The following is a 21,628-nucleotide window of genomic DNA, read 5'->3' as shown; positions in this document are numbered from 1 at the left end:
TACATATGGGTATTTCTGTATTGCAGATATTCAGAATTTTACAACAGACCTTACAAATGTGCAAGATTTGTATTACTGTAGTTCTCCAAATCCAAGACGACCCCCACTTTTACCTTTTAAAAAATTAAATTGGGCTTAAAAAGTGCTTTATGAAATCATAATTTTATTTATACCAGTAACAAATTTCAAATTTAATTTGAGAAATATAATAAACACACACAAGTATCATGTAAATCCTACATACTTCCCTAATTATTTTCATTAGAGGTATCTGATAGTGCCTTTGAAAGTTCAGGGAATTCGTATTTGCAAGTCCGCATTCGTATCGCATCTCGTGTTATCGCCATTCCGACCTTGTGTTTTTTGTGCACACACCTCACAATTTCAAGTTTAATTTCTTTAAAGCGTCTTTGTCATGGGCCACTGAATGCCTTTCTTTTATAGTACACATTTTTAGACTATCTTTGTCTTCATACCAACGCCGAACATTGACTTTAGTTATGCCATATTTTCTTGCGGCTGCACAATTATTCTTTATTTCCATGTGTTTAATAACCATTAACTTAAAATTGGCATCATAATATTGAAGAGAACCTGCTGAAAATTTTCCGGCAATACTTGTTTCACGTGTCTGTACAATACAACGATCCATCACCAAAATATTGCTGTTGTCTATAAAACTCTTACTAAATGTCAGGTACAACTGGCTGCTGCTAGACACATGTCTCGCTTGCCAGCTACAGCCGGCTTCAACAGCTAGTTATATAGTGTCACTGTGGCTTAATAAAGATGCGAATGTTGAAGGTCAACAAGTTTTGTGCGCCGTGATATGACCATTCCGCCTTTGCATTTTTTGCGCACATACCTCACAATTTCATTTTTTACTTCTGTAAAGCGTCCTCGTTGTGGGCCACTGAATGCACTTTTTGTACAGTACGCATTTTGTAAGCTAGCTTTGGCTTCATGCTAACACCAAACATTGACTTTAGTTATACCGTATTTTCTTGGGGCTGCACAATTATTCTTCATTTACGCAGGTTTAATAACCATTAACTTAAAACTGGCATCATAAAATCAGCGAGAACCCATTGAAAATTTATCGGCAATACCTGTGCCACGTGTCTCTACAATACGACGATCCATCGTGGAAATATTTCTGCTCTGTATAAAACGGTTACTTTTACTAAGCGTCAGGTACAGTAGACATGTTATAACTCTGTCACTGAGTAATCATGGCCTTTCTAATAATTCTAAGGGTTGCATCCTTGCTATTCCAATTCAAATGATATTTCCTGCACAGGTGGAGCTCGGAAGTACATTATGGTCCACCTTGTAATTAGCTCAAGGGAGTAGGCCTTAATGTTTTGATGCCATTCTGCAGATTTGAGAAACATTTTTGTAGAGGCTAGTAGAATGTCATCCCCCTGATTTTTCACATAAGAAAATTATGTCGTATTGGATTCGGAGAAATACGTTAAATTTGTCCACAGTAAAACAATGATTTCTATTTACTCATTTTCATTTTTCGGTAGCCCTTTGTTATTAGTTCCTGAATCTGAACCCAATTCGGTGCTAGCAATGGGAAGCACATTTCACTGGCCTTTAAACACACTGCTGATTATTTATCAGAAGATATAACATGGTTGCCATGACTTAGGCAATAATCCTCATTGGAACAACTCTCCTAGTAATGTTGATACTTATGAAGCTTCAAAAAAAATAGGTTCTTTCTTCTCCTCATTATATAAAGTCAGTATGCATCATGTACCTAGAAAGTCAATTATATAATAAACACGGTATTACCCTTTTGCATCATCATGTTGGCTGTAGAACTGTGATGTACAGAAGCCTCTACTTAGACCAGGCACAGCCCCACATATTATTATCTTACATTCAGCACATACACACTACCCCAAAACACATATATTCTCATGAATCATGACTCAAAAATGAAGAACATGAAATATAAATAACAACTAAGAGATGAACTGGGAGTGATAATCAGCAGAACATTTTTTGCAAATAAAACATTGTAAACATGTAAAAATATTTTCATTTTCAGATGACTTGCTGTGAGACTAATATTGAACCATCTAAACATTTTGATTCACATGTTAAAATTCTACTTATAAAATTCTGGCTGAATTTGTTTCCGAAGCTGCTTTGTAGTTGAAGTAATATTTCTAGATCTTATTTTCTATACAGGGCATAGTGTATAGAAGAAGTGTGCTCACTTCATTTGTTTCAGAGGTTCTGCCGCTGAACAGTTACATGGTGCCATGGAGCTGATCACAGTATTGCGCTCTGCAATGTAAGATGATACGAATGTTTGTGAGCAATTTTTGTGCAAACACATGGCCCTTCTTATGAAGCACTCTATGAAATGACCATTCCAATGTAATATATATATATACACAGAAACACATTCCAAGATGTGAAATTCAGCTCTTGACATAGAGAAAATAAAAGTACCGTGTTCATACTATCACCTCCGTAACGAATAGGTGCAAACTGAGATGAATTCCTTTTACGATGATACATATATCTCAAAAACTCAAGATGTTACAGTCGTGATAATTGGTATTTGGAAGCTCTTTTAAAGAAACGGGTACTGTTTGTTTTTGGAAAATTCACTTGAGTGGGGAGTATGAAAGGAAGTAAAAAAATTGAATTCTTTTTCTGGAGAAACTGATATCTCAAAAGCGAAGGTTACAGACGTGGAAAATGGTATTTGGAATCTCTTTTAAAAATAAAGGAACACGCTTTGTTTGGGCGGCGGGAAACCAACTTAACGGGCGGGGGTGGTATGTTAAAGGAGCTGAATTCTTTTCATGAGGATACTTATATCACGAAAACTGAAGATGTTACAGACATGAAAATTTGTATTTGGAATTTTCTTTCAAAGTAAAGAAACTGTAATCTTTTGTCTTTGGAAAATCCACTTAAGGATGGTGAATTAATTGAAAATTAGTTCAATACTTTGCATGAGGATACTTATATCTCAAAAACTAAAGATGTTACAGATGAAAAAATTAGTATTTGGAATCTCCTTTAAAAATAAATAAACACGCATTTGGTGGGGGGAGAACAACTTGGGGCGGGGGCGGTGAAAAAGGAGTTTAATTCCTTTGTATGTGGATGCATAACTTATATCTCAAAACTGAAGATGTTACAGTCATGATAATTGGCATATGGAAGCTACTTTATAAATAAAGAAACAAGTTTTTTTGGTTTTCGGAAAATTCACATAAGGGGGGAGGGTGAAATAATTTTATTCTCTTTATGGAGAAACTTATATCTCAAAACCTTAAGTTTACATATGAGAATATTTGTATTTGGAATCATCTTTAAAAAATAAACACGCATTTTTGGAGGGGGGGGAATCAACTTAATGGGCTGGGGTGAAAAAACAGTTGAATTCATTTTATGAGGATACTTATATCTCAAAAACTGAAGATGTTAGAGGCATGAACATTATTTGTATTTGGAATCTTCTTTCAAAGTAAAGAAACACGTGTTCTTTTGTCTTTGGAAAGTCCACTTAAAGGGGTGAACGAATTGAAAAATTAGTTGAATTCTTTGTGTGAGGATACTTATGTCTCAAAATCTAAAGATGTTAAAGGTGTGAAAATTGGTATTTGCAATCTCCTTTAAAAAATTAAGAAACACACACTTTTGGGGAGGGGGGAATCAACTTAACGGGTAGGAAGGCGGGTGAAAAAGAAGTTGAATTACTTTTATGAGTATATGCCTACTTACATCTCAAAAACTGAAGATATTACAGACATGAAAATTAGTATTTGTAATCTCCTTTAAAAATGAAGAAACACGGATTTGTTTTTGTTTTCGGAAAATCGACGTAAGGGGTGTGGGGTTGAAAATAAGTAAATAAGGAGTTGAAATATGTTTATGAGGATACTTTATCTTAAAAACTGAAGCTGTTACAGACGTGAACATTGGTATTTTGAATTTCCTTTCAAAATAAAGAAACCTGTATTTTTGTTTTCGAAAAATACACTTAGATGGGGGTGAGGGTGGAGGAAGGATTGATCAAGGGGTTGAATTCTTTTTATGGGGATACCTATGTATATCTCAAAAACTGAAGATGTTACAGACGTGGGAATAGGTATTTGGAATCACCTTTCGGCTATTTGTTTTACGTTGCACCGACACAGATAGGTCTTATGGCGACGATGGGATAGGAAAAGCCTAGGAATGGGTAAGATGCAGCCGTGGCCTTAATTAAGGTACAGACTCAGCATTTGCCTGCTGTAAAAATAGGAAACCACAGAAATCATCTTCAGAGCTGCTGCTGCCGACAGTGGGGTTCAAACCACTGTCTCCCAGATGCAGGTTCACGGCTGCACGCCCCTAACTGCATGGCCAACTCGCCCGGTAGGAATCTCCTTTAGAAATAAAGAAACATGTATTTATTTTTTTGACTTGAGAGAAGACTGTTTCTCCCAAAAGGAAATACCACAAACATGGTTTACAAAGGAATGAAAGTAAATGAAACTCAATTTTTGGGTGAGTTTTTATACTTTAGGAATTTTCAGATAATGTCTTAGTACAATGGCGAAGAATGATTACTTTGATCAAATTAAGAAATCCACGCGAGCAAAGCCGCAGGTAATTGCTAGAATATATATATACATTCTCATACAAATAATTCAACTAATTTTTCAATCCTTAATCCCCCTCCCCCCGTTATGGGTTTTTTCCGAAAACCAAAGAATACGTATTTCCTTATTTTTAAAAGAGATTCCAAATACCAATTTTCATGTCTGCAACATGTTAAGTTTTTGAGATATACTGTAGATATGCTAATTTTTAAAAATCACCCCTTTTTCAGTTCCCCTTAAATAGATTTTCTGAAAGAAAAAAAATTATGTTTCTTTACATTTACAGGAAATTCCGAATACCAGTTTTCAAATCTGTAATATGTTACGTGTCTGAGATTTGCAGATACAGTCTTTTTAAAAATTCACCCCCCCCCCCCCCCCCCTTTTCACTCCCTTAGCGACGGAATATCCAAAAATCCTCTCTTAGCAAGCACCTACATGTTAATACAAATGTATCCCCAAAACTTCATTTTTTTTAATGTCCAGTAGTTTTGGCTCGGCGATGATGAATCAGTCAGTCAGTCAGTCAGTCAGGACAAGTTATTTTATATCTATAGATAGTGTATATGGAAGGTAACTGGTGCACCAAATTAATGCAAATGATAGAACTTGGGGAGACGATCACAATGTCACAAGTTTCAGGTCTGTAGCTCGCACCATTCTCAAGAAAAGTTGTGTTTTGGGAATTTCAAGAATTGCAATGCAGCAGCTGGTACTGGCTAATGATGAGGCTACCGGAGTACATGAATAAGTGTTTAATCCAGTTGCAGCATTCTGTATCTTCAAGGTCGAGTGTCTGCTGCCAAGAAAAGTAATAACAACAAGCTTATCCTCTTTCCAGATGAACGATTAGCACTAGTGCATTGACCGAGTTTTGTAACAGTACAGGACGTAACTTCACGCTTTATACTCAACAACCATAATGAATGTTTAGTAATTATTCAACAATATGATATTATGCATAACTTAGCCTGTTCCACCGATGATTCCTGGCCTTTATTTGTCTTCTGAAGGTGAAAATGAGAAAATACGGAACACTGTCGTCAAAGACAGCCAGCAGTGAGATTCAAGCAACTCGCCATCCAGTTGCAGCAAACATGCCAGAATAGCAGACTGCTGACAACTGTGCCATGTTGCTTGGGTTGGCCAGCCCATTAATAAATAATACCATTATGAGAACACAACTGTCCAGCTGCATAATAGCCTTCCATCCTTGAGGCCCCAGGTTCAATTCCCGTCCAAGCCAGGGAATATTGCATTAACAAGTGCATTCCTATGGCTCGGGAACTGGGTGTTTCTGTCATCTTCAACACTCATAAGCAGCACTCAACAAGACAAGATACTCACTACCACCACATCAACACACAACATTTCCCTAATAGTTGGCATCAAGAAGGACATCTGGCTGTGCCAAATCTCTTACAACCCCTGACTGCACAGGAAAAATTGGATGAAATGGGGTGTTATAGAAACAATCCCAGTGGTATTGCTGTTCAGTTCTCACCAAGCGGTCCAGATTTGATTCCCAGCCAATGCATGTGTGATTTATGAAAGGAAATGTCATCTCCTATGGGTTGGATTTCACATAAAAATAGAAGTCCTGTGGCTTATGATCATAAAAGTAAAGGTTACATAAAACTCTAAGTGTAGCTTACCATTTTAATAGAAAAAATTATAACACAACGGCAAAGCGTTTAATACCTAGAGTGTGACACACTCGACCAGATTGGTCATGGGAAATGGTGTACATTGTTACAACAGGTGTTCAAAATGTCCACCATGGTAATTTATACTCAGCACCTTTGGAGAAAGCTCTGTTGACCTGCCTCAATAGCTCATGGTTTTGACTGACTCCTGAGCATTTTCCAGGACACATTCCTGGAGCTCTTGCAGGGTATCCCCTTATCTACAATACACCTTAGATTTAATGTACCCCCAAAAGAGGTAATCTTAGGGTTTCACATCGGGGCTTTCTTGCCGACCAACCGATAGGGCCCAAATGTCCAATACATTGCTGTGGATAGGTGGCGTCCAAGTGGCAACGCACTGCATTGGTGATGTGTAGGGGTGCTCAGTTATGTTGGAACCACATGTGCTGTCGGGTATCCTCTCTAGTAGTAGTGGTAGAGTGCCTTCCAGAAAATGTAGACAAGATATGCCAATCAGTCTATGAGGTAATACCATAGGTCCCATGATAATGCCTCCCAACAACCCTGTCCAAAAATGAATAGAAAACAGAACCTGATGGTAGGAAAGTCCCATAGCATGAGGATTTTTCTCCGACCACACATGTGTGTTGTGAAAACTGAAGATGTCACTCCCTATAAACGAGGCCTCATTTATGAACAAAATATGATTCACTAACTTTTTGGGTTGATGATGGACCCATTCACAGAAGGCCATGCACGGTTTATAATCTCTCTCTGATAGGTACTGAACACGCTGCAAATGGTACAGATATTTCCAGTCTTCCTGTAATGTTTGTAGGATAGCCAATAGGACACTTTTACCACTGCCACAATTTGGTGAGTACTCCTGCCAGGTTCCTCTCCAATAAGTTTTAATATCCAGTCCTCTGCACAAAGATCACATCTAGCCCCACCAGCTTCACACCTGGGCATGACGTTTCCAATAACTGTTACAAGACAACCTCTCAGTAGAAGAGACGAGAATGAAGTGAAGCTGTTGACCTAGAGAGATCAGACTGTGCTAGGACAGGCAACCTCTCACTATAAAACCTAGAGAGGTCAGACTATGAATTAGAATAGACAACCTCTCACTGGAAGAGACAGGAATGTAGAGAGGTCAGATTGTGTATTAGGATAGACAACCTCTTACTGGAAGAGAACAGACTGAAGTGAAGTTATTGACCTAGAAAAGTTAAACCTTGGACTAGGATAGACAGTCTCTCACTGGAAGGGATGAAATGAAGTGCTGATAAAATGTGGGCAAGTGCAGTTCTTCCACAACATCAGTTCATTTTCTCTTTCTGTATTCCTTAGAACTAAACTAGATGTGAGAGGTGTGAACATTCAGCCTGAGCGATTGTCAAGTAATGTGGATGTCATTCTCAGCCATTTACCTGTCCTTTTCTTTTTGTCCTATGTACACTTTCTATACCCTTCTGGAAGGATTTTAAGATTGGTAGGAGGTTGGTATGTACATACAGCTTACCTCAAATTGGGTGGTGGGGTGTCTGTAACGAGCTGCTCCACCTCAGGACGAGGGTACAAGTTTATTTTTATGAAAATGCTGCAAACTTTGGGCTGGAAAGACTTGGAAGTAGTAGGCGAGCTGTTCAGCTAAGTGTTATGTTCCACGATGTTAGTAGAGAGATGGCATGAAATAGAATTAGCTGACAAAATATGCTTGGAGTTTTTTTGAAGTAAGAAAATTCATAATATGAAGATAAAGTTGGGAATCAAGAGGACAGACTGGGGTAAATATTTGTTTATAGGAGAGAAATTAGGGATTGGAATAATTTACCAATTTACCAAGGGAAATATCTATATATTTCCAACTTCCTTGAGATCGTTTAATAAAATATTAGGTTAACAATTGCTACGGAATCTGCAGTCTGGGCGACAGCAGATCAATGTTGATTGATTGATTGATTGATTGATTGATTGATTGATTGATTGATTGTGATTGATAGATTGATTGATTGATTGATTTATTTATTTATTTATTTATTTATTTATTTATTTATTTATTTATTTATTTATTTATTTATTTATTTATATATTTATTTATTTATTTATTTATTTATTTATTTATTTATTTATTTATTTATACGCTGATATGGAACTCTTCATTGAGGTAATCATTCAGTGTACATCTCTACAGCTGCATGAGCATTCTGTCCTACTTCATCATAAATGTCAAAATATTCCCACAATGTGAACTGTGCCATGGCTAAGTGTTATGAGTCATGTCTGGGTTGTAAACATTACGCCACAAGTCACTTCTCCCCTCTCAACAAGGCTACTGACCTTGTCCACCTTTCGCTTCGTTGTAGCTGCAATGCCACATGTTCTTTGCTACCATTCAAATCATAACATTTTTTAAAAAAAATTACTGCTAAATGCATTGAGATACAGGACAAATAACCAATAAACATTTGTTCTGACAGTTATTCCTAGGTGTTTGTACACTTCATCATTATAAATCCCCACTTCAATATGTAAACAGTATCATTTTAACTATATGTTATTCAGTCTTGTATTTCTGTAGCTGAAGATGTCCCATAAAGGTATGAAACCTGTACTTTAATTTTAAATGTGTATTGTTAAGTTAGTGATCTAATACATCACAAATTGTATTGCAAAGTTGGTTCTAATACATTTCTCAATAAGTGAACCATAAACCCTTTACATCCCTGATTTCATTATAATATGGCATAATGCCACAACCTACAAACCTGAAACTTGTGATCCTCTCCCCCAAGATCTATTATTTTGTTCATTTGGTGCATCACTTGCCTTCCACCCTGTATGGGCTTAAGAAACCAGCTGCAAACATTAATTCTACTCTGCTTGTCTTTAAGATATAAAGCTTTCACTTCTATAGTCTTGTACACTGACTGACAGAGCAAATGCAACACCAAGAAGGAGTGGTCAGAACTTTATGCCAATTGCAGGGTAGACTGATGTCACTGAGGTATGCTCATGATGTGAAATGCGCCGCTGTGCTGCGCACGTAGCGAACGATAAATGGGACACGGCGTTGGCGAATGGCCCACTTCGTACCGTGATTTCTCAGCCGACAGTCATTGTAGAACGTGTTGTCGTGTGCCACAGGACACGTGTATAGCTAAGAATGCCAGGCCGTCGTCAACGGAGGCATTTCCAGCAGACAGACGACTTTACGAGGGGTATGGTGATCGGGCTGAGAAGGGCAGGTTGGTCGCTTCGTCAAATCGCAGCCGATACCCATAGGGATGTGTCCATGGTGCAGCGCCTGTGGCGAAGATGGTTGGCGCAGGGACATGTGGCACGCGCGAGGGGTCCAGGCGCAGCCCGAGTGACGTCAGCACGCGAGGATCGGCGCATCCGCTGCCAAGCGGTGGCAGCCCCGCACGCCACGTCAACCGCCATTCTTCAGCATGTGCAAGACACCCTGGCTGTTCCAATATCGACCAGAACAATTTCCCGTTGATTGGTTGAAGGAGGCCTGCACTCCCGGCGTCCGCTCAGAAGACTACCATTGACTCCACAGCATAGACGTGCACGCCTGGCATGGTGCCGGGCTAGAGCGACTTGGATGAGGGAATGGCGGAACGTCGTGTTCTCCGATGAGTCACGCTTCTGTTCTGTCAGTGATAGTCACCGCAGACGAGTGTGGCGTCGGCGTGGAGAAAGGTCAAATCCGGCAGTAACTGTGGAGCGCCCTACCGCTAGACAACGCGGCATCATGGTTTGGGGCGCTATTGCGTATGATTCCACGTCACCTCTAGTGCGTATTCAAGGCACGTTAAATGCCCACCGCTACGTGCAGCATGTGCTGCGGCCGGTGGCACTCCCGTACCTTCAGGGGCTGCCCAATGCTCTGTTTCAGCAGGATAATGCCCGCCCACACACTGCTCGCATCTCCCAACAGGCTCTACGAGGTGTACAGATGCTTCCGTGGCCAGCGTACTCTCTGGATCTCTCACCAATCGAACACGTGTGGGATCTCATTGGACGCCGTTTGCAAACTCTGCCCCAGCCTCGTACGGACGACCAACTGTGGCAAATGGTTGACAGAGAATGGAGAACCATCCCTCAGGACACCATCCGCACTCTTATTGACTCTGTACCTCGACGTGTTTCTGCGTGCATCGCCGCTCGCGGTGGTCCTACATCCTACTGAGTCGATGCCGTGTGCATTGTGTAACCTGCATATCGGTTTGAAATAAACATCAATTATTCGTCCGTGCCCAACTTTCATCCCTTTCGAACCACTCCTTCTTGGTGTTGCATTTGCTCTGTCAGTCAGTGTATTAATTAAGTTTTGAGTAATTTTAGAGCATATCAGGCTGAGGTATAGAGCTATTACAAGAGACTAAAGAACCTGCTCTATGCAATCCAAAACAAAAAATGTGTTTAGCTTACTTGACTGTTGTTTATCTTCATGACAATGCTCCAGAGCTCACCCCTATCACAACTCAATACATTTGGCAGGGAACTAATTGATCTCCCTCTCTGGATCTCAGAAAGGCTAAGCATATGCTCCTTTGTGGCTAGTATTTGTCCTTGTTCTTTTATGTTTACATTTCTATACTTGATTCTCCTTTTTGTTGCTCTCTCTTCCCACACTAACCAGTCATTATGTTTACCCTTTATGTTTTCTCCTGTCCTGAGGGTATAGTGGCTCTAGGCTTATAAGACAGTACAACATACGTGACATGAAGTGGGTGATAACTGGCTTAATACATCACAGTTTTGGGTCAAACTGGCAGGCCTATTTACCAGTTGAAAATCCTCGTCTAATGTAGCCAGACAGCTGGAGATGTTGGATGATGATGATTATGATGATTATGATGATGATGATGATGATGATGATGATGATGATGATGATGATGATGATGATGATGATGATGATGATGATGATCTGTTTTTCATTACTTTTAGCACATATCTTAAAATTACCAATAAAATATTTTGAAGTCATGTGTTTAGAAGAGGAAGAGAAACTTTACTGTCAAACAGATTCAAACTTTATGTAGAAGAGTTGTCTATACTTGTAAGATATAGTTTTAGGGAGGACAATGACAAAAGACTGGGCACATTTGAAAAGCATTCAATAGGTTGGGACAACTAGTCTTTTAGACAAATTCTCCTCCATACTAAATAATCAACAAAACACCAACTGCAATATAAAAGCTATTTGAAAATTTTTATAATAGGAAGAAATCTTTTAACCAAATACATACCGGTACAATAGTTTAAAGTTTTCATGAAGAATGAATGCATGTTCATTTACAGTACTCTGATTTACTTTACAGATTACCTTTGTGTTGCTATCTTTCAGGATCCAGTTCCCATGTCTTCAACTGCAGAGGAGATTCCAGAACCTGTGATGAAAAAATTCATAGCTTCAATGCGTGTAATGGGCTCATTGTTGACAAAGTGTGAACTACTTAAACGTCTCCTCATTTGCTATTACTTGTGGTTTGTGACTTCTATGACCTACTACGCTCTTTCACTTAGTTCAGACAACTTCACTGCCAACAGGTACACTCTATATCCAGAAAGATCTGATATTTTAAATCATACAAAGGTGAGTCAAGTGAAAAACCTTGAAAGTATAACAAAGATTCAAAATTTGTGCCACGGTTCTGTCCGTTAACAGTACTGTTACAAAGGCTTTAATGAACATCCTATAGGTGGCAGCACTGTACAAGCAAGGAAACTCTATCAAATTACCAGTGTAACACCTGCATAAAAGTAGAACAGCAGTCTGTTATTCGGTTTATGAGTAGTGAAGGATAAGCTGGCCCCGTTGTCTAGGAGTAGCATGCCTGCATCTCACCTGGAGGCCCCAGATTCGATGCCTGGCCAGGTCAGAGATTTTTATCTGGACCTGAAGGTTGGTTCAAGGTTCACTCAGCCTATATAATTACAATTGAAGAGCTATCTTGACAGTGAGATGGCGACTCTGATCTAGGAAACTAAGAATAATGGCCAAGAGGAATCGTTGCACTGACCATGAGTCACCTCATAATCTTCAGGTCTTGAGGCTGAGCAGTGATCACTTAGTAGATCAGGCCCATATGGAAGGTGTGAAAGTCATTGAAATTCAACGATGAATGACGATTCAGTATGGTGACACATGTTTGTCAGCCCCATACTGCCCACCCAATAGTTATGGCCGATCAAAACCTGCATTTTAAGTGTCTTTCACATCCAGCATATTCACTTCACCAGACCTTGCCCCTAGTGGTTGTCACAGATATGGACCATTCGTAGAGGACTGTAAGGAAAGACATCCCATTTGGTTGAGGATGAAGGATGAAGGTGATGCACGAGTGGCTCACAGACAATAAAAGTATTTCTTCTACAAGAATCCATACACTTTGTAAGCACTAGGAAAACTTGCAATGAACGTAATGGAAGTAATAATAATAATAACTTAAATGTTTCCACCTTTTCAATACAATATATTCACAAATTTACAAAATTATACGGCAAATTTACAAAATTATACGGTATTAGTTTCGACCCATCTAGGGGTCATCATCAGCCGTATTGGAGTAAAGATCATTTGTGGCGAAATCCTAAGACAATATTATTTTAAAGAATAACAAGTGAAATGAGATGTTATGGTAATAGTTAATAATACAAGGAATATACATAATAAGAGGTTTTTAACAAAGAATAAAGTATAAATGGGGTGTTGTAAAAATTATAATCATGGAAATCAGTAAGTTCTTGTATTGAAATGAAATATGGCTTAGGAAGAGGGCTTAAGGTGGGGCTGAAGGGTGCGGGAGAAAGTGTAATTGTCTTGGAAAAGTACCTTTGATTAAATTTAGGATTGAGTTTAGGTTGGCTGCATTATTGTTTCTGAGGAAAGTGATAAATAGATCGAAGAGTATGTTGGGTTTCTCTGAGATTTCATTGAGATTATGACTGGCATTAAAGTGAAAAGGTGGAAACATTTAAGTTATTATTATTATTATATATTGTTCAATACGGACCAAAAACATGAAATTCATAACCATCAAAGAACGTAATGGAGACTACATAGTTAAATTATACAGTTGTGTACCACTTACGCTCAATAAAATAAAGTTTTTAAATAAATTAAGGTTTTCATTTGACTTGTCTTCATATTTCATAGTCATAATAGGAGCCAAACTGAAAATCCTGGGGTTCACACCCAACAAAAGAATTATTTTAGTTTGTCATATACTTTGTAATGAATTCAGAGAATAATGATACAGGAATATCAAATTAAGAATCAGGTACTTAATATGAGAATCTATTATCCTGAAACATTCTGATAAAGAGAATTAAAAGCAAAGCAAGAAGCTTGTAATTTTAGATGATTGTTGATGTCATGAACAGAACCACAGACTTCCAGTTTTACATGGAATCTGAGCCCCACAATGGTGACTTTTCATTTTAAAAATCCCTCATGCATTGGCTACAATTCAAACCATGGTCACCTTCATGAAAAGTTGGTGACTATGTCACACTGCTATCATGCCCTCCAAAAGAGAATCCATTATATAAATTTATGCCAAAATTCAGGCTGTGCATTGTTTAGCTTTTTAATTCTACATAAAATAGGTAAAATAACTTTATATGATATATTTTTCAATTATAAAATTGGAGTCATCATGCTGTTTACCTAGGTACTAAAGTAAATGCAATAAACAGATTAATACAGCAATACTGTACTAATGAAATATCTAAGTAAATTATTATTCTGTGTGTTAGTTCATCAGCCCGCAGTCTAGTTAAGTTAGACCCTCATATAATACCATCAGAGGTTATGCAGTTATAAGGAAACCACAAAAACTGATGGTACCGCCAAAATGAGTCACACTCGGTAAGATGAGGAGTGAGGTAATTTACTCTTGTTTTACTCACTGGGCCAGAGAGTCCTATTGCCAGCATAACTGACCCTATGAGTAACACCTGATAACACTCAGTCGCACTGGTCATGTTCTGAAAGTCATTACTTAGCATCACCCAAACCTCAGCAGCTTCTATACTGTGGACTAGGACTTTGAGGAAGGTACATTTTGCTTTGAGCTGTACCGAGGGACAGATAAAAAAAGTACTGCACTTATCAAGAAGTGGCAATAGCAAGATGATGAAGATGATGATGATGATGATGATGATGATGATGATGATGATGATTATTATTATTATTATTATTATTATTATTATTATTATTATTATTATTATTATTATTATTATTATTATTATTATTATTATTATTATTATTATTATTATTATTATTATTATTATTATTATTATTATTATTATTATTATTATTATTTAAAACAAAATTGCTACAATTTGTCTATATGGCAGCTCAGTAACTCAGTTTGTTCGGAGAGGATGATTACCTAGTTGTACTTCCTCTTGAAACAAAGATCACCATGACCACCATTCTCAATCATTGACACTGACGTTCAAATCCCTGTAAAAGCAAGGTGGAATAATCACCTGAAAAATCATGATACATTCAACCATAAACTGGGCCAAAATCTAAAAGGACTAAGGAGACTCTCATCACTTCAAAACTAATTTAGACAGGAAGTAAAAGAAAATTACTTGCTTGATGTCTATGCATGAACATTACAGAATTTCCATTTAAAAAAAAACAGAATCAGAAGCTATATTTCCAATTGGAAACTTCAAAAGCCTTTGTAATTTTATCCAAGGAGATTTTCTGGGTCCTATTTCCTTGTAAGGAAAACTAAAGTGTTACCATCAAAAATGTACTATTTGAAGATAGTTATTATCTGTAACCTGCAGTAGAGTGGCATTACTTTTAATTTTAGTATTAAGATAGTCCATACACAGTTCCCTAAATAATATCTCCTATAGTCCTGGTGAGGAGTCTTTACAATGTTCTACCAGCTAGGCTAAGATTTTTTTTTTTAGAGAGGTATTGCTCCTCTATTCCTCTACCTTTGCCTCCACCTAGCAGCATCTGTACTTTGGTGAAGCAGAATCAATAGATGTAATCTAGAAAAAACAGCCATGGTCAAAACCTGGCAGTAGGTATACAATGCACCTGCTACCTTATATATGAAGTAGGGAACCGTTAAATGCTAAGGGAATTCACCATCACACAGAGAAACCCTCAACTGCAATAGGTCTAGCAAGTTAGCAGAAGAGGTAAAAAGAAAAGTAAAAGTTGTTTCCAAAAGGAGAAGGAAAAGAAACAGAGCTTCAGAAAGAATAGTAAAACACAGTGTGTGACCAGTATTCTTCTTCTCATACCTTTGAAAAAAATGATGACTTCTTGGAGCTGGAAGCTAATTCAGGGAATAATAGTAGAAATAAAATAAGCTAGCCCCACGGTGTAGGGATATCATGCCTGCCTCTTACCCAGAGGCACTAGGTTTGATTCCCAGTGGGGTCAGGGATTTCTCCCTGAATCTGAGGGTTGGTCTGAGGTCCATTCAGCCTACGTGATTACAATCAAGGATCTATCTGATGGTGAGACAGCAGCCCCAGTCTAGAAAGCCAAGAATAACAGCCAAGAGGATTTGCTGTGCCAACCACATGACACCTGGTAATCTGCAGGCCTTCAGGCTGAGCAGCAGACGTTTGGTAGACCATGGCCCTTTGGGGCTGTTGTGCTATGGAGTTAGGTTAGGTAGACAAAATGAAGGAAGTATGGTAAGACTATGGATTAAAACATTAAATATAGAAACAATGACTGGGAAAGTAGAAGGGATAATAGATGTATTGAAAGAAGAAAATTGGATTTACTTGGAATGGCAGAAACAAGACAGAAAGGGGAAAGTACGAGAGAACTGACAAGAGATTTTAAATTATACTGGATTGGAAATCTGAAAGGAAGAAGGAATGAAGTGGGAATAGTGGTGAGAGATGGTTTAAAGGAGGAAGTAAAGGGAATAAGTGACAGAATACTAAAAGTTAAAATAGCACTAGTTGGAAATAGTGCAAGTATGTGCACCACAAGAAGGCTACATGTCACAAGAAAAAAGAAACTTATCCCTTTGTGAAAATCAAATGACCGCAAACATGTCTCTTGGTCATGGTGATCCGTCAATGGCTGTTAATTTCAGATGACCGCCAATCATAAGCCATAGCCTGCATGGTTCCTAGGTAACAGTGTCTGGCTATCCATCCATACCTTATATCACAGCCTGCACGGTTGCTAGGGTTACACTTCTGTCACACAATTTTCTAATGTAAATTTTTAGATGACCTCCAGCCATAAGACATATTCATGTCAAAAGAAGACTTTGAAGAAGAAATACAGAGCAACTGGGAGGAAAGAACATGATAGTAATGGGGAATTTGAATGCATACATTGGAAAAGAAATACAAGGATATGAAAATGTATTTGAAGCAGAGGGTTCGAGGAGTCAAAATGCAGACAGTGAGAAATTGCTGGAGATCTGTGAAATGAATGGGTTGTTGGTTGGAAACTCTTGGTTCAAAAAGAAACAGAGTCTGAAAATAACTTAGTACAATAGAGACTGGGCTAGAAAGTAAGTGATGGACTACACACTCTTTGACAGCAAAATGAAGAAGGGTATTATGGACATCAATGTAATACCATGAGACAGCTTAAACATTGACCATCGACTGCTGGTAATGAAGCTGAGAGGGACTGAATACAAAAAGGGAACAGAAAATTAAGAGAGACAAACAAAAGTATGAAAACTAAAAGAGAGAACTAGGGAAGAGTAGAGGAAAGCATGCCAACAGAAGAACCAAAAAGGGAGAAGAATGGAGAATATTCAGAAACACACTAAGTGAGGCAGCAGAAGTAGTATATAAAAGGACTAGTATGAAGAAAAGATGGAGGGAAATCCTGTGGTGGAACAATAGAATTATAGATATAGTGATTTTAGAACATGGTTCCAAAAAGTGGAAGCAAGAGAAGATTATCAGTCAAAATAGAAGGAAAGAAAGAAGAAAACAAACAATAAGAGTGGTGGCAGAAGAGAGGAGAAGGTGGATGGAAGAGTGGACCAAGATGGTGGAAAGAGTTAGTGAAGGTAGTAAGGAAGTAATGGTTAAAAGTAAGAGAAGGAAATATTCTATAGAGTATGTCAAAATAGTAAATAAAAATGGCAAGGAGGTGGAGAAGAAGAAGGAGAAACTCAAAATGATACGGAGGGAGTACTCTGAAGAATTGCTAAATCCAAATGGAATCTCAGAGTAGGAAGAAGATGGGAGAAATTGGAAGGAGCATTGAGGAAGATAAAAGAAGGGAAGGCACCAGGTTTGGATGAAATAGTGTGGAGATAGCAGCTAGAGTAGTGGGGAAACTATGGTTATATGGGGTTATGAGAGTTATATGGAAAGAGAAGAAGAACCAGAAGACTCGAAGAAGGGAATAACTGTACCTATCTTTAGAAACAAAGTAGAAGGGAGTGTAAAAACTATTGAGGAGTCACTCTAATGTGTCACTATGCAAACATTTTTTAATAAAGCTCTGAAAAAGCAGTTACAATCTAAAGTAGAAGGTGGTCTGAGAGAAGAATATAGCTTCAGATCAGAAAGGTCCTCAGTAGATCTCATTTTTGCAGTAAAGCAGTTACAGGAATGGCATTATGAATAACGAGAAGATCTACTGATGACCTTTTTGAACATTGAAAAGGCATATAATAGTGTACATAGAAGCAAAATGTAGCTCTTGAAAAACAAAAGATTTGGGAAACAGACTTCATAGACGGTAAAGGAAATGTATTAAGGGAGTGTGAGTTGTGTGGAAGTAGGAGGAGAGAGGACAGATTTGCTAGAACAGAAGAATGATATGAAACAGGGAAGTGCACTCTCCCCATTACTTTTAATTGTAGTAATAGATTATAGTGATATGAGTGGCATAGGAAATTGGGGAAGAAAAGATGAAAGCAATTGTATTTGCAAACGATTTGATGAAGTAGGAAAGTAGAGAGGAGGAAGTTCAGGAGCAGTTGGATGCATTGAATGAAATAGTACAAGGATATAGCATGAAATTCAGTGTAAATAAAAGTGAGTAAAGATGTCCCCCAAAACAGCAAAAGAGTGATATACCAGACATACTACACCCCAATACTGACATGTGCCTCAGAAACTTGGGTACTAAGGAGAAGAGAGAAAAGCTAGATCCAGGCTAGAGATATGCAATTTTTGAGAAGTAGAATAGGAGTAACAAAAATGGATAAGATAAGAAATGAGGTTAGAGAATTAGTGCAAGTGGAACCATTGCAGAATAGGGTAGAGAAATCAAGGCTTAGTTGGCATGGTTGTGAATGGAGAAGAGGAAACCCATGAAGGTATTTGAGATGAGAGTTGAAGGCAGGAGATCAAGAGGAAGACTAAGGGGCAGATGATTGAAAGGAGTGGAGGAGCAGGGGGAGAAAACAGGGCGAGTACTCAACCTAAGTGACGAGTTAGTGATTTGGTGGGAGGGCAGAAGATGGTGGAGAGGCTCGTTTTCTAAATAGACCCTGCCAGTGGCTGGAAGCTGTGCAAGATGAAGAAGTTAATGTAAACTATTTTATAAAACTTCCTGTGTTATAATAGAGGATTTTGTTTGTTTCTTGGATTGTCTGACCCTTTTTTTTGTACCAGCCATGTTTCAGTTCCATAAGAGACAGATACGGAAGGGTCTACTGTATAAGGTAGAGTCTGTAGAATATCCTTTCCAATCACAAGAGGCATTTTGGTTTATCATCATTTTAATTTCCCCTTGACCAGCTTCTGCCAGGTCTGGGTGTTGATGGCACTTCTCCACTGTTACCTCTCCTTTCACCATTCCTCTCAGTAATTATATTCCAGTCCAGTCTTTTGGTTTGTAATGGTACAAATTGAATTACAGTATAGGGACAATACAAACTGACAATCTAACTGAATATTTTACTCAGTGGCCAAGATCTAGAAACTGTTAAATCATTATTATTAAATGTGACCCAGTTTTATGGAGATAATGATAAAGGAAGATATTTATTACTTTAAACTTACATATTTTTACAGTTTTTGCTTGTGGAGTACATCCTTTATCCAAGAGGACTAGAAGTATATATAGTTTTAATTTTTTTTGTGTGGTGTAGATTTTTGATAGTTAAACGTTTCATGTCTCTTGTTATGTGATTGTCGCTTGTTATATATTTTAGTATTCCATTGCCTCATTGAGAAAATCAAGTCAATATAGCAGTGATGTTAGAAGATCGCATGGTTCATTTTATATTCTTTTCTGGATAATAACGCATCGATAAGAATATTTCAATTAAAAGTTATATGGTCACATATACATATTCATCTTTCCGAGAACAACATTCACACAGTGTACAATGCACACCCTGTGGAAAATATTATTGATCCAATATGGATGTATGCATACACATTAGCAGAGCTCACCCTACAGTACACAGAGATATCCTGGTCAAGAAGCAAAGTAAAGTCAGTATTTTACGAAATTCCCCAGAGAATCGTCAGTCCAATGATGCCACAACCAATGTCACTACTACTCCAGCCCCGAATATGAATGAGTACAACCGCAAGCTGATTAAATGGAAATCAAAGTTTTCTGAAAACCTAACAGATGGCGACTTCAGCAATGCTGTTAATGACTTTGTCCAATTCTTAGCTTCAGTGCCTCTTATTCTTCCCGCACCAAAACACCCCGCTCAGAAATATTATGAACTGAGAAGAAAAGGCCAACTTAATTCTGCCCAACGTTCATACAGGACCTCTTCAAACCCTGAAAGATCAACAAAAAGGGGAAGAGAGAAGAGAAGAATGAAGTATATGTATGAATTAACTCAGTTCTACTATTACAATCAGTAGATTCACAATGAAGTATTTATTTATTTTCCACCTAGTCGATACAATGATTGCCTTAGTGCGATACGGACCATGAAGCTGATTTTATGTAATTACAATCAGTGGCGAAAAGCCATACACAACGTGTTTACAAACAAACAACCAATTTGCAGGCTGAAAGAAGTGTTGCACACATACTTTTCAGACATATTTTCTAGGCCGAACAACCACAAAAGACCAGAGTACCCTCAAAAGGGCACTGAGAGTGAACTCATGGAGACTAATGACTTATACAATCCAGTTATATCTAAAGAAGACATTGTTCAGGCAACACAGAAAATCAAGGTAGGCATTGCAAGCAGTCCTGACCATGTAATCGCCCGAGCTATTAAAAACAGCACGACTTTTAAGAAGACCCATACAATTCTAGTTCATAAAGGTGGTGATGTAAATGATCCCAGTAACTGACATCCAATTACTATATGCTCAGTTATTAGACGAGTTATCGAGAAAGTTCTTGATAAACAGCTTCAGAACTACATTGTGTTTCATGACAATCAAAGGGGTTTCACCAATACACCCGGTACTTACATAAATACCTCGAAATTGGAAGCCATTTTACAGCACACTAAGCAAGAAAAGGACGATGCATACATTATATTTCTGGACGATCTGAAAGCTTTTGATAACGTCGGACATGCACACCTCCAGTGCACATTGGAGTTGGTCGGAGTGCCCGAAAAACTGACGAGGCTGCTAATTGCTCTACAAGATGGAAACGTAACACAGATACAGACCCAAAAACAGGGAACAAAACCCATCAAATTAATCGCGGTGTGCTTCAAGGTTCCCCTTTATCACCGTCATTATTTAACGTTGCTACCAATCATATTGTGGAAGAACTATCTGAAGATTCTTTAGCAGGGAATTATGGTTACTCAATTGCAAACGAGCAGCCTAACCTCACTATAATGTGTTTCGCTGACGATACAGTAATATTTGGGAAAAACACCGAATCTGCTGCCGAACTAGCCAGGATCACCATAGAAAGATTTAAAGAACTCGGCCTGGGCATCAGCGCTTCAAAATCAGCTTGTCTTTCTATCAAGAAAGGTCAGCTAATGGAGGAGAATATCATCATGATTGATGATTGTACAATTAAATCACAGTGCAATGGAAGTGCGATTCACTACTTAGGTGTGAACTTCATTAATGAACTTAAACTGGATCCATAAGGCGTACTTGACAAGATGTGAAACAAGACTGACACACTTGTTAGCTCACCATTGCTGCAATCAGACCAGAAATTTTGAATTTTAAATAGTTCAATATTACCTACTCTTATTTACCCACTTCAAGTTACTCCCCTAAACAAGATCCCTCAAACTTTTCTATCAGATGTGGATAAAATATTAAAGAGTGGAATTAAAGAATTATTACAACTACTAGCAGATGTTCCAATCACATGGTGTACACCAAAAAGAAGTATAAAGGCCTTGGTTTATTTCGCACCACTTGGGAAGTGAACTACAGTATATTAACATCTGTAAT

At 38.1% G+C, this 21,628-nt stretch overlaps 1 protein-coding gene across 2 annotated transcripts in view; it reads left to right on the top strand.

Moving 5' to 3' along the window:
* Window positions 1–21,628, top strand: part of LOC136867067 (organic cation transporter protein) — a 160,992-nt gene that overhangs the window by 113,814 nt on the left and 25,550 nt on the right. For both annotated transcript variants that reach the window (XM_067144174.2, XM_067144181.2), the window contains one exon: window positions 11,634–11,836. In XM_067144174.2, the coding sequence (XP_067000275.2) occupies window positions 11,634–11,836 (203 nt within the window). The remainder of the gene's footprint in view (window positions 1–11,633; window positions 11,837–21,628) is intronic.

Source organism: Anabrus simplex, chromosome 1, assembly GCF_040414725.1.
Source record: "Anabrus simplex isolate iqAnaSimp1 chromosome 1, ASM4041472v1, whole genome shotgun sequence".
Classification (NCBI taxonomy): domain Eukaryota; kingdom Metazoa; phylum Arthropoda; class Insecta; order Orthoptera; family Tettigoniidae; genus Anabrus; species Anabrus simplex.
The sequence above is the reverse complement of the archived record's forward strand: the minus strand, read 5'-3'. Positions and strand labels throughout refer to the sequence as shown.